The sequence below is a fragment of the Prionailurus bengalensis genome, chromosome E4, assembly GCF_016509475.1.
Source record: "Prionailurus bengalensis isolate Pbe53 chromosome E4, Fcat_Pben_1.1_paternal_pri, whole genome shotgun sequence".
Lineage (NCBI taxonomy): Eukaryota > Metazoa > Chordata > Mammalia > Carnivora > Felidae > Prionailurus > Prionailurus bengalensis.
The window spans coordinates 3231306-3247322 of record NC_057360.1 but is presented as its reverse complement, the minus strand read 5'-3'; the positions used below and the strand labels follow the sequence as shown (position 1 = coordinate 3247322).

The 16017-nt window shown below is 42.7% G+C and overlaps 1 protein-coding gene across 1 annotated transcript in view; it reads right to left on the bottom strand.

Annotated features, from left to right (window-relative positions):
* Positions 1–16017, bottom strand: part of LOC122476438 (kinesin-like protein KIF28P) — an 80279-nt gene that overhangs the window by 50731 nt on the left and 13531 nt on the right. The window contains exons 4-6 of the mRNA XM_043569086.1: positions 11502–11705; positions 6870–6905; positions 1346–1570 (exon numbers count right to left, since the gene is read on the bottom strand). Of these exons, the coding sequence (XP_043425021.1) occupies positions 1346–1570; positions 6870–6905; positions 11502–11705 (465 nt within the window). The remainder of the gene's footprint in view (positions 1–1345; positions 1571–6869; positions 6906–11501; positions 11706–16017) is intronic.

Genomic DNA, 16017 nt, shown 5'->3' with positions numbered 1-16017 from the left:
CGTGTCTTTAGCTGTGGAAGAGCTGTTCTGCTAGTCTTCGAGTCATTTCCAGAGTGAGCTGGATCATGCGTAGTCATTGCCTCTGTGTGTGAGGAGGAGGAAACGAGCTCAGGTCCCTCTCCGCCATCTTCACAGTCTGCCCTCAAACTTTTTAAAAATGCAGGCTCTCAGGGCGCCTGGGTGGCGCAGTCGGTTAAGCGTCCGACTTCAGCCAGGTCACGATCTCGCAGTCCGTGAGTTCGAGCCCCGTGTCAGGCTCTGGGCTGATGGCTCAGAGCCTGGAGCCTGTTTCCGATTCTGTGTCTCCCTCTGTCTCTGCCCCTCCCCCGTTCATGCTCTGTCTCTCTCTGTCCCAAAAATAAATAAACGTTGAAAAAAAAATTATTTTTATTTTTTATTTTTTTTAAATTTTTTTTAACGTTTTTATTTATTTTTGAGACAGAGAGAGACAGAACATGAATGGGGGAGGGGCAGAGAGAGAGGGAGACACAGAATCGGAAGCAGGCTCCAGGCTCCGAGCCATCAGCCCAGAGCCCGACGCGGGGCTCGAACTCACAGACTGTGAGATCGTGACCTGAGCTGAAGTCGGACGCCTAACCGACTGAGCCACCCAGGTGCCCCCCAAAAAAAATTTTTTAATGCAGGCTCTTATTTAAACTTCCCAGCATTCCTGCAGGATCGCATTTTACAGAATAGGAAACGGAGAGTGAGGGCAAGGAAGTTATTTCCCGAAGTTTCAAAGCCGGTAAACAAAGGGTCAGGTATAGTCCAGTGTTGTCCCGCTATTCCTGATCAGAGCAGGGCAACCTTCATTTATTCCCATTCTGTCTGTGACTCGGGCTGTGGCGTAGGGAACAGAGATGGTGAAATCCCAGCTCCCTGCACCGATTGGCCAGGCTTTGTAAATAACTGTTTCTGAATCCGGCTGGTGACGATCTAGAGTTCACTCTCTGATATCTACCGAGGAGTACGGAGGGGAAAAATGTGCTCGGTTTTATCAGAGATGCCAGTTAGTGGAGAGTTACATGGGTGAGCTAGTTTTGAAGACTTTATCTTGCAACTTGCATGAATCGGAAAGGTAGTTGAGTATCTGGTGTCCTCTAGGCTCAGGGATCTGAAAGCTGGTCATCATCGTACTGGGGAGCCAGGGTGGAGAGAGGCAAGGTGCCTCCCTTCCTCCTGCTCCTGACCCCGGAGCCCCTGGTTGGAAGCAGCCACCGTAATCCACAGGTCAAATCTGAAAGGATTCCGGAACACCCACCAGCTCCTCGTGCCCTCGGGAACCCTCCCCACAGACCCCAAGCCTGGTGGGGAACCAGGACGGCTGCCTTCCCGCACATCTCACCTGCCTGAACTGAATGGTGATAACCATATGAGACCGGCTGCTGCTGGCGTTCATGTTGGTCGAGGCCGTGGTCCTTATTTTTGTCCCTTGCTCCATCAGCCTTTCAATCTGCGCGTAGTTCTCACAGGGCACTGACTTCAGGCCGTCCACATAAAAGCCCAGGTGTTGATCCTCCCTTACTTTTAGCCCTCCGGGTTGCTTGGTTCTAGACAGCAGGTCTCGTATCTGTGGAAAAAAAGAGTATAAACTTCAGGAAGCCAGGGATTTCCATTTACGTCGCTCTTACGCCTCTGCCTAGGATATATTAAATTAAAAAAAACTTATTGGGGCCCCTGGGTGGCTCCGTTGGTGAAGCGTCCGACTTCGGCTCAGGACATGATCTCACGGTTCGTGAGTTCGAGCCCCGTGTGGGGGGCTCTGGGCAGACAGCTCGGAGCCCGGAGCCCGCTTTGGAGTCTGTGTCTCCCTCTCTCTCTGCCCCTCTCCTCGTGTGCGCTCATGGGCTCGCTCTCTCTCTCTCTCTCTCAAAAATAAATAAACATTAAAAATAAATAAATATTTATTGAACGAATAGATGCTAAATTTCAGTAGGTACTGGACACTCTCATAATTTAGGTAAGTAAGCAATAGGGGAACAGCCAACACGAGGGAAATCTGTTGTAACTGCTGACGTAAGCCTAGTTTTCTGAAACTCAGTTCTAGTATTTTCTAGTACCTCAGGCAGCCCATCCGGCCTGTGAACTCCCTTCCTGTGGGACCAGTAGATCCTGACATAGTTCCTGACGTAGGAGAGACACTCCGTGAATGTTTTTTCACAGGACGGTGTAATCAGAGCGAGGCTAACGAATAATGTTTAACACACTGTATGTTGTGCGTTAGAAGCGTCTGGAACCACTTCTACAGCATGACGAAATATTGGAGTGGGTGTGCACGGGCGTCTGGCTTTCAACAGGTGCTTCTAAAACATTTGTGCTTGAAACCCTTATTCTCTTATTGCCATGAACGTTCTCCCAGGAGCCTTGTTAACCGTTTCATTTGATTAGCAACCCGTTTGGGGATAACATAGAAACACACCATCCTAGCCCCGGTCTGAATTACCACAGAGTCTCTATCACAAAGTGGTGACGTTTTACTGAAAACAGTGACAACTAAAAATAAAAATAAATAGCAGAGACTAGCGTGCTGAGTACCCAAGGTCAGCAGAAGGCCTGATGCACCTGGAGGGGGGCGGAAATCATCGTCCCCCAAATGCCACCACCCCGAACCCTACTTCCAAGGGAAACTGATTCAATCCCGACGGTATTTGCGCCCGTCAAGTCTAACAAGAGAAGGAGGGTGATTCTTTGAATCTTCTTGTCGGAGATTCGTGAGCTGTCACACGTAGACCACGGCCTCGGGTGCAAGCCCGTGTTGCCTCTCACCCAAGAAGAGCCACTTCGGACAAGGCCAGGTAGGCCCTGCTGTGGGAGTCTGGTAGAGGCAGAGGCCCCCGGAGGGGTGGTTCGGTGTCTTATGGTACCGAGACGTCTGGGCTGGGAGCCTGAAGACCTGGGTCCTCAGTCCTTGTTTTGCTTCCAGCCTGGGAGTGCTTTGGAAAAGCTCTTATTTTCCTAGGGTTCATAATAGGAGGGGGCGGATTCAACGATCTCTGAGATCTCCCCCAGGTCTGTTGCTCCGCAGCCCTGCGCCCTAGAACCAAGGCAAGATTGCAGATGGGAGCTCGGGCGAGCCAAACTAAGACAGTGGACGTCAAGTGCCAGAGACAGGGGCAGATCCTGGTGCCAGCGCCCTCCAGGGAGTGTCTGGAGATCAGAATTGGGTGACTCTCACAAGACCTTCTTCACTCACCTGGGCTTTCCCGGGACTCCCCTAACGCTGCCTCTATTTGGCACGCCTTCAAATCCAACTTCCCTCTGCTGCTAGAGAACGCTCCCAGAATCCCAGTCCGATTATCCGATTTCCCTGTAAGATCCTCCACTGATTCTCCACTGCCTGCAGGACAAAGGCCCCTCGCTCCCAGGCAGGGCCTATCTTTGGCTTCATCTCCTGACGTCCCCACCGTGCATCCAACTCTGGCTACCCAGAGTACTTACTCACTGCTCCCTACAGTGCCATGCGCTTTCAGGTATTTTTCGACTGGTGAAAACTAATCCTGGCCCAGAGTGCCCCTATCTGTGCCCCGAGCCTTCCCGCAGCCTCGCCAAGCTCATACACATCTCTCGGGGCCCAGTCTGAGTCCAGCGTTGACCGATGTTGCCAAACATGCCAGGCAGTCACACATTCCCTCCTCTCTGCCCCTGGCGCTTTACTTTTCTTGCCGCACACGTAAGGCATCACTGTCTGGAGAGGTGTTTTAAGCTCCCACCAGACTCCTCCGTGGCGGGAGTTAAGTCCTGGGACTCACTCGTCCTCAGAGTCTGGTATGATGTCTGAAACATCACAGGTACCTAATAAGCTTCACTTTAAGTACCTAGAGGAAAAATACCGGAGACTCATGGAATATGAGAAACGGAAATGTTCCTAAGATGTCCAGTGTTCTCATTTTAGAGACAAGAAGACAGAATTCTAGACAGCGTATCATCATAAACAGATGTCAGTAGGGAGACCACAATGAGATGCCCACCAGAAGTTGGTCATAAAAGAAATTAAATTGTCTTCCTAAAGTTATTGCTGTAAGGTAAAGGAGCCATACTATCTTCCAAGTCTTAGCAACTTGAAAGAAATAGAAACTTAACCAGTGACCTTGACATGAGAACCCATTTGGAATCCACAACTATATGGTCGGTCAATCTTTGGCAAAGTAGAAAAGATATCCCATGGGAAAAAGACAGTCTCTTCAACAAATCGTGTTGGGAAAACTGGACAGCAACATGCAAAAGAATGACACTGGACCACTTTCTTACACCATGCACAGAAATAGATTCAAAATGGGTAAAGACCTAAATGTGAGACAGGAAACCATCAAAATCCTACAGGAGAACACAGGCAATAACCTCTTTGGCATCAGCCCTAGCAACTTCTTTCTAAATATGTCTCCTGAGGCAAGAGAAACAAAAGCAAAAATAAATTCTTGTGACTTTACCAAAGTAAAAGGTTTCTGCACAGCAAAGGAAACAATAAACAAAATTAAAAAGCAACCCATAGAATGGGAAAAAATATTTGCAAATGACACATCAAAACGATAGTATCCAAAATGTATAAAGACCTTATCAAGCTCAACACCCAAAAACCAAATAATCTAATTTTAAAAAGGACTGAAGACATGAACAGACATTTCTCCAAAGAAGACGTAGAGACGGCCAACAGACACTTGAAAAGATGCTCAACATCATTCATCATCGGGGAAATGCAAAGCAAAACCATGATGAGATGCCACCTCACGCCTGTCAGGATGGCTAAAATTAACAACACAAGGAACGACAGGTGTTGGCAAGGATGTGGAGAAAAGGAAACCCTCTTGCACTATTGATGGGAATGCAAAGTGGTGCAGCCACTGTGGAAAAGTATGGAGGTTCCTCAAAAAGTTAAAAACATAACTACCCTATGACCCAGTAATTGCACTACTAAGTATTTACCCAACAAATACAAAAATACTGGCCTGCCTGGGTGGCTCAGTTGGTTAAGCATCTGACTCTCGATCTCAGCTCAGATCATGATCTCACAGTCGTGAGTTTGAGCCCCACCCTGGGCTCCATGCTGAGCATGAAGCCTACTTAAAAAAAAAAACAAAAATACTAATTCAAAGGGATACATGCACCCCAATATTTATAGCAGCATTATCTGCAATAGCCAAATTATGGAAGCAGCCTAAGTGTCCATTGACCGATAAAAAAGATGTATACACACACACACACACACACACACACACACACACACACACTGGAATATTACTCAGCCATAAAAAAAGAATGGAAACCTTGCCATTTGTGACACCATGGATAGAGCTAGAGTGTATTCTGCTAAGTGCAATAAGTCATTCAGAGAAGTACAAACACCTTATGATTTCACTCATTTGTGGAACTTAAGAGACAAAAAAAATGAGCCAAGGGGGAAAAAAAAAGAGAGATAAACCAAGAAATAGACTCTTAACTACAGAGCATAAACTGATGGTTACCAAAGGGGACCATCTGTAAATATTCAGGAGCACCCCTTTTAAGCCTAAAAGTGTATTGGCTATTGAGACGGTATTTCCTGTAGAAGGGTGTTCACAAAGAAATGGTCTGTTTGGGAGATACAAATATTTAATTAAAGTTCACAGTATAATATGACCAATTCATGGGGAAAGGGCAGTGAGACCACAGTACATCTCAATGGGTACTGTCTTATTAGAAATTCTCTACTTTATAAGTGAGAAGACTGAGTTCTGAGTTAAAGTGATTTTCCAAAGTCACATGGCTAGTCCATGAGAGAGCTGGGGTCTGAGACCATGCCCTTCCTTTAGGGACAGGCGAACCATGGCCTGGGGGCTAAATTCAGCCTACCACGTGTTTTTGTATGATCCTTGACATAAGACCGTTTTCCACATTTTTAAATGATTGAAAAAAAAAATCAAAAGGTATTTTGTGGTATGTGAAAATTGATGAGAAGAACAAAGGCAAGAGAAATGTAGCTAAAATTAAGTCTCCTTACACCCCGCAACCCACTGATAAATCCCTGAGATGTGCAGAGCATGACCTTCCTCAAGGAATTCACGGCCGCCTTAATGTTGATATTTCATCAAAGACTAAAAGCAGCCTTATCTTAACAATAGGTTGCCCCCCCAGGGGGCTTCTAACGTGCACAAATTCCTTAGAGACCTCTGCTATCGCTAACTCCCGCTAACTAAAAAATACATCATCAGTCACTCCTCATGATCCCAATGCAGCCCCTTCTGCCCATGGGTACTGTCCCCGTGCTATAATAAAAGCACCTTTTTGCACCGAAAATATCTCAAGAATTCTTTCTTGACTGTTGGCTCATGGCCCCACATCAAGATTTATGTGAAATTTAAGTTTCAGTGTCCAGGAATCAAATTTTATGGGTACACAGCTGTGCCTGTTCATGCATATACCGTTTGCTCTACGAGGGCAGAAGTGAGTAGTTGCAGCAGAGACTGGCCCTTTGAAAATAAATTTGCCGCCACCTCCTCTACCCCACATGCTGACTGAGGTCAACTGCTGCAGGATGTGTGGGAGCCCTGAGCCCGGAGCTGTACCTCCAAGGGCAGTGCTTTCTTCAAGGGCGGCGAAAGCAGGGGGCCGTTCCAGGGAGAGAACGGGAGATGCAAGACGGAACGACGTGTTCTGAAAAGGAAGGAGAAGTCTATGCGGCTGAAGCATAGGGTGTGTGGAGATAACGGGGCAAGACGTAGAGCTGGAGAGGTGGGTCAAAGCTGGCTAGCCAATGCCAGGCCACAGAGTTCTGACTGTATCTGTATTGTGGGGGATATTGATTGATATTGATATTATTAATATTGATTAAGCTGATATTGATTAAGCTGCAGAGTCACCCAGATTTGTGTGTCAGAGAATAGAATCGCTGTTACCTGCTCGTTGTAAATTTCCAGCATACTGAATGTAACCTGTACAGAAAAGAACATAAAGTAAATATTCTTTGGAAAGTCATCTTTGGAAAAAAAAAAGTAATGTAGGAACAGCAAAAATTTCCCACAAAGGGAAAGGCTATTATTAAATATACCAGTGCTCTATTTCACATGTCGTAAGAGATTCTTGCATAATTTTAATGATCTGGAGGAAGTTATTAATATAAATGAAAAACAGATATACACCTCTCTGTGTGTGTGTGTGTGTGTCTTTCAATTTCAATTGGAAACAGAAAAAGATTATTTTAAAAAATTTTTAATGTTTTTCTTAGAGCACAAGTGGGCGAGGGGCAGAGAGAGAGGGAGACACAGAATCTGAAGCAGCACAGAGCCTGACGTGGGGCTTGAACCCACGAACTATGAGACCATGACCTGAGCCAAAGTCGGATGCTTAACCGACTGAGCCACCCAGGTGTGCTAGAAAAAGGTTATTCTTTATTGCTCACCCCCACTCTGAACATATGTACAGAAAAAGGGTGGTTTTTACCCTACTGTGCTTTTGGAATATTGCTGGACAAGCCAGCACCCCTTAAGCGGGAGACTGGAGGGCTCTGAATGGCTCTAGCATAAAGAAAAGACCCCAAGATACTGACATTTGCCACCACCCTTCTACCAAGGGGAAGGCTGGCTTGTGCATTTCATTACCCCATCGTGGGTCTTGCCAGTCATGTCTCCTGTCCCCAGAGCTTCCAACTAACTTGAGTGTCACATGTTTTAAACAAATGGCCTAGGATTAGCAGACCAGGAAAGCCTCCAATATGAGAGAGCAAACAAACTGTAGAAAAAAGGAACTCCAAGAAAGCAGACAATGCACGGAGTAGAAGAAAACACTTTTAAAAGTCCTATAGGGGCACCTGGGTGGTTCAGTCGGTTAAGTGTCCAACTTTGGCTCAGGTCATGATCTCATGGTTCGTGAATTTGAGTCCTATGTTGGCCTCTGTGCTGACAACTCAGAACCTGGAGTCTGCTTTGGATTCTGTGTCTGCCTTTCTCTCTACCCCTCCCCTGCTCACACTGTGTCTCCCTCTTTCTCAAAAATAAATAAACATTAAAAAATATATTTTAAAAAAGTCCTATAATTCCTAGCATCAGAGAGAGAAAGAATTCTATCCATGAAAAAACAGGATGCTATTACAAAGGAAAAAGAGAGTAAGAATGTTTGTACATTAAACTTCAGGAAAGATAGCCAAAGTGACAGTGTAGTGGAAGGGTTATAAGATATAGTTGAGGAAATCTTCTAGAATGAAGGGGGAAAAAAGACCAAGAACTGGAAAGCAAGAAGTAAAACATTATACAATTATAACATTAGCACAAGAGGTCCAAAATCCAATTAAGAGGAGTTCTATAAGGGAGAACAATTATAAAAGAAATAACATAAGAAAAGCTACTCAGAACTGAAGACAAAGATCGCCAGATTGAAAAGGTTCCCCCAAGTGTCCAGCACAATGAATGAAAAATGCTTACACTAAGACACACCAGACCATCAGGGGTGAAAAGAAGATCCTAAAAGCTGAGAGAGAAGCTGAAAGTAAAAAAAAAAAAAAAAGTTCACATAGAAAGAATTGGAAACCAGACTGGTACCAGACTTCTCAGCTGCAAAGTTGGAAATCAAAAGAAAATGAATAATGTTGCCAATTATTCTCAGAAATCTGGAATTCTGTTCTGGATACACTTCGATTATTGTGGGAGGAGGAAAAGGTATTTTCAGTGATGCAAAGATGCAAAGTATACCCGATCCACCTATCCTGAGGAAATTGCAGCAGAAGGAAAGCGTAAACTAAGAAACAGAAACATGTTGCATTTAGTAGTCTGAGGAGGCAGCAGAGAAGGATGTGGCAATAGAGTTCCAAAATGACACTTTGCAGTGGCCTTGGGGAAATACTGCTCCAAATCACAGCAGGAAAATGGAAGACTCTTGCTGAAGGAGACCCCCATCCCTGACTAATGGAGCTGATAAGTCTTGAATGTATTGGAAATAGGATTAATAGGTAGGTGACAGTGCATTGAGAAAAACCCGCCGAGGGATTTATAGAATCCCATACACATACACACCTACAAGGCAATTAAAAATTCAAAGAAAAACAAGCCCCACAAATTTTAAAATTAAAAAATTAAAAAATACTTGAAGAAAAACAGTGTAGAAAGGTGTTTCTGTATTCCTTGGCTCAGCAGTGACTAATAGTTGCACAGCTAAAATGCTAAACACTACTGATTTAACCAAATTTTACGATAATGCAGGGGTTATGTGGCCAAGAAAGCATCGTGGTGTATGGTGTGGGTGTGATGGGGATAAATTCTCTTTTACTGTGGCAAGAAGGTCAACAGCAATTTCAGACATTTTTACTAAGAGGAGAAAAACCAGCATTGTTTGAAAATATGCAGATGGATACCAGGGCAAATGGCGAAGCATGGACGATGGTAACCTTTGGGCCACGATGGGCAAGGAAGGGAGAAAGGACTATGCTGTCCTTTCTGGCTGAGATCGTGATCTCACAGTTCGTGAGATCAAGCCCCACATTGGGCTCTGCACTGAGCATGGAGCCTGCTTGGGATTCTCTCTCTTCCTCTCTCTCTCAAAAATAAACATTAAAAAAAAGTGTACAACCCAATGGTCTTGAGTATATTCACAGAGCTGTGTAACTACCCCCACAACCTAAGAATGTTTTGTCACCTCCAAAAAGAACCCCATTAACAGTCACTCTCCACTCGACCTTCTCTGTTCCTCTCTGCTCTGCCCCAACCCTAGGCAATCACCAACCCACTTTTTGTCTCTATAGATTTTTCCTATTCTGGCCATTTTATGTGAAGGGAATCAAATGGTATGGTATCTTTCCTGTGTGGCTTTTTTTCCACTCAGCATAATGTTTTCAAGGTTCATCCATTTTTAAATATTGCTTTGTTTTACTTTATTTTAGAGAGCGAGCACATGTGAGTAGAGGTGGGGCAGAGAGAGGGAGAGAGAGAGAATCCCAAGCAGGCTCCATGCCCTGTGCAGAGCCTGATGAGGGGCTCAATCCCACAACCCTGGGATCATGACCTGAACTGATCAAGAGTCGGTCATTCAACCAACAGAACCACCCAGGTGCCCCAAGTTTCATCCATGTTGTAGCAGGTACCAGATGCTGTAGTTCCTCTTACTGCTGAGTATATTCCATTGTCTGGCCATACTGCCTTCCATTCATCCATTCATCACTTGATGGCCGCTTGGCTTGTTTCCACTTTTTGACCTTCGCAAATACGTTGCTGTGCAACATTCATGTATATGTTTTTTGTGTGGGCGTAGGCCTTCCTTTCCATTAGGTAATTTGGGTTTTTAAACTATGCTTGTATTACTTTGAAAAAAAATTAATTACAAAATTACTAATATACTATAATGTTGACAGTATTTAAGTGATGAGATTGTGAGCAATTTCTGTTCTCTGAGTTGAACACATTGCTTTTAAAATCAGGAGGAAAGGGGCGCCTGGGTGGCGCAGTCAGTTGAGCATCCGACTTCAGCCAGGTCACGATCTCGCGGTCCGTGAGTTCGAGCCCCGCGTCAGGCTCTGGGCTGATGGCTCAGAGCCTGGATCCTGTTTCCGATTCTGTGTCTCCCTCTCTCTGCCCCTCCCCCGTTCATGCTCTGTCTCTCTCTGTCCCAAAAATAAAGAAACGTTGAAAAAAAATTTTTTTTTTTTAAAATCAGGAGGAAAATTGAGATAAAAAAAAAAAGATGCGTTGTTGAATTTTCATGACATAAATTTCACCTGTCACTTACAGGAAACAGAAACACAGACTCTGCTTACAGGTATTTGTAGACAATTTACCGTCATGTTTTAAAGACATTTGTTAATGGTTGCTGTCCATCGTGGTGATGTCACCCACCTTCAGTGAATTTAAAATTCAGTGTGGGCCTTCTATGTTGGGGCAAGTAAGAAACTCTGCTGGGGAAACTGAGAAAGAAAATAAAAGTCCTTATTTAGAAATAAAAATCCATAGGGGCACGTGGGTGGCTCAGTCGGTTGAGTGTCCGACTTCGGCTCAGGTCATGGTCTCGCCGTCTGTGAGTTCGAGCCCCATATTGGGCTCTGTGCTGATGGCTCAGAGCCTGGAGCCTGCTTCAGATTCTGTGTCTCCCTCTCTCTGCCCCTCCCCTGCTCATGCTCTGTCTCTCTCTGTCTCTCAAAAACTGAATAAATGTTAAAAAAAAATTTGTAAAGAAATAAAAATACATAAATGAAGATGAAGACACAGCCACAGCCTTAGCAGAAGAGGGGAGTAAAGGTGACTGTAGGAGAGTCAGTGACAGTCTTGTCGAGCAACCCCAACAATGATCGATCCCTTGGAGTGTTGGCTTTTAAGACAGCTGCTTCTAGGATATTCAAAATGCCTTTAAAAAATATTTCCTTGGGTTTGCCTCAGGACGAGAAAAATTCTACGTTCTCGTTATCTGCAACTTGATTTTGTGATCCTGAAAAGATTTTGCTATGGAAAATTAACATTATCCCCCAATAGAGATGCTGATAATTCGAGGCCACGGATTTCCAAAGTGAGAGAAGAAATCCCTCCAAGAAGGGATTTTAGGAGAGTACACACCTGGTATTCCTGATTTCTCTCCCGCTCCTCAATTGCTTGAAAGAGCTCTTCACATACATTTGGAATGATACCCTTGTTTGCGCCAAGCCCAACCATGGAATAGCTTTTTCCAGAGCCAGTTTGGCCATAGGCTAGGAGGGTGGCATTATAGCCTTGCCAAGCGCTGTCCAGAATTCCCCTGCCAAGATCATGGAAAACATCTTTCTGCAAAGAAGATCACAGGCACAGTGTTCAGCTCGGGCTTTTCACGATACTCTCAAAACATAAATATTGTGGTTTTGATGAATTGCTTAATTAGTACCCTATGACCTACTTGAAATAAAATTCTGATGCTCTCTTAGAACCAATAAAATAAAGCTGGAAACCAAAAATGAGATTTGGCCATTTGGAAAACACTGATGATCGTGACTCTTCAACTAGCTGGTGTCCATCAATAGCAAATCTGTGCCTCTCACAGCCTTGCCAAAACCTAGCCTTGCTAGGTCATTAAAATTCACCAATCAGACAAAAATTTCAAGGTGTCAGAGACTAGTCAAAGTGTCTCCTACTTTCTCTTTGTTCTTGACTCCAAACAATAACATTACAAAATCCCTGCACTGATTTTAGTCCTCTGGTGCTGAGCTCTTTTGTGTGTGTGTGTGTGTGTGGCCACAAGACCCAGTGGTTTTGGAGCATTTCTACAACACACATACATACATGGGCACACACTCCCTTTTTAAGTGGGAGACACAGATGCCTGTGCCCACAACTGCTTGAAAGAGATGTGGTCTGGCTCCTTCGTTATCTGGGCCATGACCACAGCCAGCAATATTCTCTTATTTGAGGCTGTTTCAAAGAGTACATTCTTCTCTGATCTCTAATATCAATAAAATAATAAGTAAGCTTGGAGTGCCTGGGAGGCTCAGTTCGTTGAGCATCTGACTCTTGTTGTCAGCTGGGGTTATGATCCCAAGTCATGGGATCAAACCCCATGTCCGGCTCCGTGCTGAGTGTGGGGCCTGTTTGGGATTCTCTCTCTTCCTCTGCCCCTACCCTGCTAATGCACACATGGATGTGCACTCTCTCTCAAACAACAAAAAAAGATAGTAAGCTTTACATGATCCCTCCATTGCAGTAGGTACATTTGTGTAATTTATATAATTTTTACATCTGGGAAAGATGCACATACCAACATAGTATGATTTATATGTGGACAATAGACAGGAACCGATTTTCTCATACTGTTCGTTTCTCATGAGAAAAGGAATACAAATTATTACACTACAACGTTTAGGGGAGCTTCAGGCCTAAGATGTAGAATTTGGCCAGTGGTTTCTGAAATCGTTGTAATTATACTTTTCCCAGAGAAATGTGTTCTTACAAAGGGTATCTACTCTATACCTTAAGAGCTATTAGCTAAACCTAAGGAGCACCTACTAAGCTTAGTAAAGAAACTAGTTTTGGAGTTAGAATTACATTTCTAATTTCTTCCTACCCACCATCCTATCATCAAATATACGAAGCATTGTCCTACACTACGGTGTGTGAAACAGTAATTCTGTGATCTCGTAACAGGTGGTCCAAAAAGCTCGATGGTGCTCCTCATCCCCAAGTGAATTCTTTACAGCACAATTCCTGCAGTCTTTTAAAACTATCTTTTCAAAAATCGAGATATAATTGATATATAACATTATATTAGGTTCAGGTGAACAACATATGATATTTGTACATATTGTGAACTGATTACCAGAATTAGTCTTCTTGATAATAGCCATTCTACCTGGTGTGAGATGTGTCGCCGTGGTTTTGATTTGCATTTCCTGATGATGAGTGACATTAAGCATCTTTTCTTGTACCTGTTGGCTATTTGCATATCTTCTTTGGAGAAACTGTCTATTCATTTCCTCTGCCCATTTTTTAATTGGGTTGTTTGTTGTTGTTGTTGTTGTTGTTGTTGTTTGCTATTGACTTGTATAAGTTCTTTATCTATTTTGGTTATGAACCAGATATATGATGTGCAAATATTTTCTTCCATTTTGTATGTTGCCCTTTCATTTTGCTGATGATTTCCTTATGTACAGAAGCCTTTTTGGTCTGACATAGTCCCACTTACTTACTTTTGTTTTTGTTATTAAATCCAAAACATAATTTCCAAGACTGATATGTAGAAGCTTACCACCTATGTTGCCTTTGAGAAGTTTTGTGGATTTTGCCCTTATGTTCAGGTTTTTAATACATTTCAAGTTAATTTTTGTGAATGGTGTGATGTGGGGGTCCAGTTTCATTCTTTTGCATGTGACTGTCCAGTTTTCCCCAAACCATTTATTGAAAACACTGTCCTTTCCCCCGTCATCTATGTTTGGCTCCTTTGTCATAAATTAATTGACTATATACACATGGGTTTATTTCTGGGCTCTCTGTTCCATTCCACTGATCTATGTGTGGTTTTATGCCAGTGCCATACTGTTTTGGTTGTCATAGCTCTGTAATATAGTTTGAATCAGGGAGTGTAATGCCTCCTGCTTTGTCCTTCTTTCTCAAGGCTGCTCTATTTGGAGATTTTGTGGTTTCACACATATTTTAGGATTGTTTATTCTATTTCTGTGAAAAATGCCACTGGAATTTTGATGAGGATTGCATTGAATCTGTAGATTGCTATGGATAGTGTGGAAATTTAACAATATTAATTCTTTCAAGCCATGAGCACATTTATTTGTGTCTTCTTCAATTTCTTTCATCAGTGTCATCATTTTATGTGCAGGTACATATTATGTACAGGTCTTTTACCTCCTTTGTTAAATGTATTACTTGGTATCTTACTGTTTTTGGAAAAAACTCGAAACAGAATTGACACACATTATATTCATCCATTTAAAATATGCCATTTTAGGGGCACGTGGGTGGCTCAGTTGGTTAAGCATCCAACTCTTGATTTCAGCTCACATCATGATCTCATGGTTCATGAGTTCGAACCCTGCATCAAGTTGTGTGCTGATAGTGTAGAGCTTGCTTGGGATTCCCTCTCTTTCTCTCTCTCTCTCTCTGCCCCTGCCATGTGTGCACACGTGCTCTCATTCTCTCTCTCAAAATAAATAAAAGTTTTTCAAAAAAATAACATTTTTCAAAAAAAATTCATATTCTTTATTGAAGTTGATATACAATATTATATTAGTTTCAGGTGTACAACATAGTGATTCTACAATTCTGTATGTTACGAAATGCTCACCGTGACACGTGTAGTTAACATCTGTCACCAAGCAAAGTGATTACAATATTATTGACTGTATTTCTTTGGCTATACTTTTCATCCCTGTGACTTACTTATTTTGTAACTAGAAGTTTGTACCTCTTAATTTCCTATACATATTTCACCCATCCTGTACCCCCTCCCTTCTGGCAACCACATATAGTTCTCTGTATTTATGAATCTCTTTGTATTTTGTTCATTTGTTTTGTTTGATTCCACATGCAAGTGAAGTCATTTGCTATTTGTCTTTCTCTGATACTTCATTTAGCATAATACCCTCTAACTCAAACTGGTGTTGAGAATGGCAAGATTTCGTTCTTTTTTTTTATATAGCTGAGTAATATTCAGTAATATTGAGCATATACACATCTTTATCCATTCATCTATCGATGGACATTTGGGTTGCTTCCATATCTTGGCTACTGTAAATAATGGTGCATTAAACACAGTGATGTATATATCTCCTTTAATTATTGTTTTCATTTTCTTTGGGTAAATACCCAGAAGTGGGATTTCTGTTTTTAATTTTGAGGGGCCTGCGTATTGTTTTCCATAGTGGCTGTAGCAGGTTACATTCCCACAAACAGTGCATGAGAGTTCCTTTTTTATCCACTCCCTTACCAACACTTGTTGTTTCTTGTCTTTTTTTGACATTAGCCATTCTGACTGGTGTGAAGTGAGATCTCATTTTGACTTGCATTTTTCTGATGATTAGTGATGTTGAACACCTTTTCATGCGTGTGTTGGCCATCTGTATGTCTTCTTTGGAACACGTCTATTCAAGTTCTCTCTCCATTTTAAAAATCAGGTAATTTGAGATTTTGTTGGTTTTGGTTTCATTTTGGTGTTGAGCTGTATAAGCTATTTATGTACTTTGGATATTAACCGCTTATTAGATATATCATTTGCAAATATTTTTTCCCATTCAGTAGGTTGCCTTTCGATTTTGTCGACGGTTTCCTTTGCTGTGCAAAAGCTTTTTAGTTGGATGTAGTTCCAATTGTTTGTGCTTTGGTTTTCCTTGTCTGAGGGGACAGATCCATAAAAATATTGCTAAGACCATTGTCTAAGAGTTTACTGCCTATGTTTCCTTTTGGGAATTTTTATAGCTTATTATCATTTTTAGGTCTTTAACCCATTTCAACTTAATTTTTCTGTATGATATAAGAAAGTGGCTCAGTTTCATTCTTTTGCAAGCAGCTGTCCAGTTTCCTAGCACCATTTATGGAAAAGACTGTTTTCCCCATTATATAGTCTTGCCTCCTTTATTGTAGATTAACTGACCATATA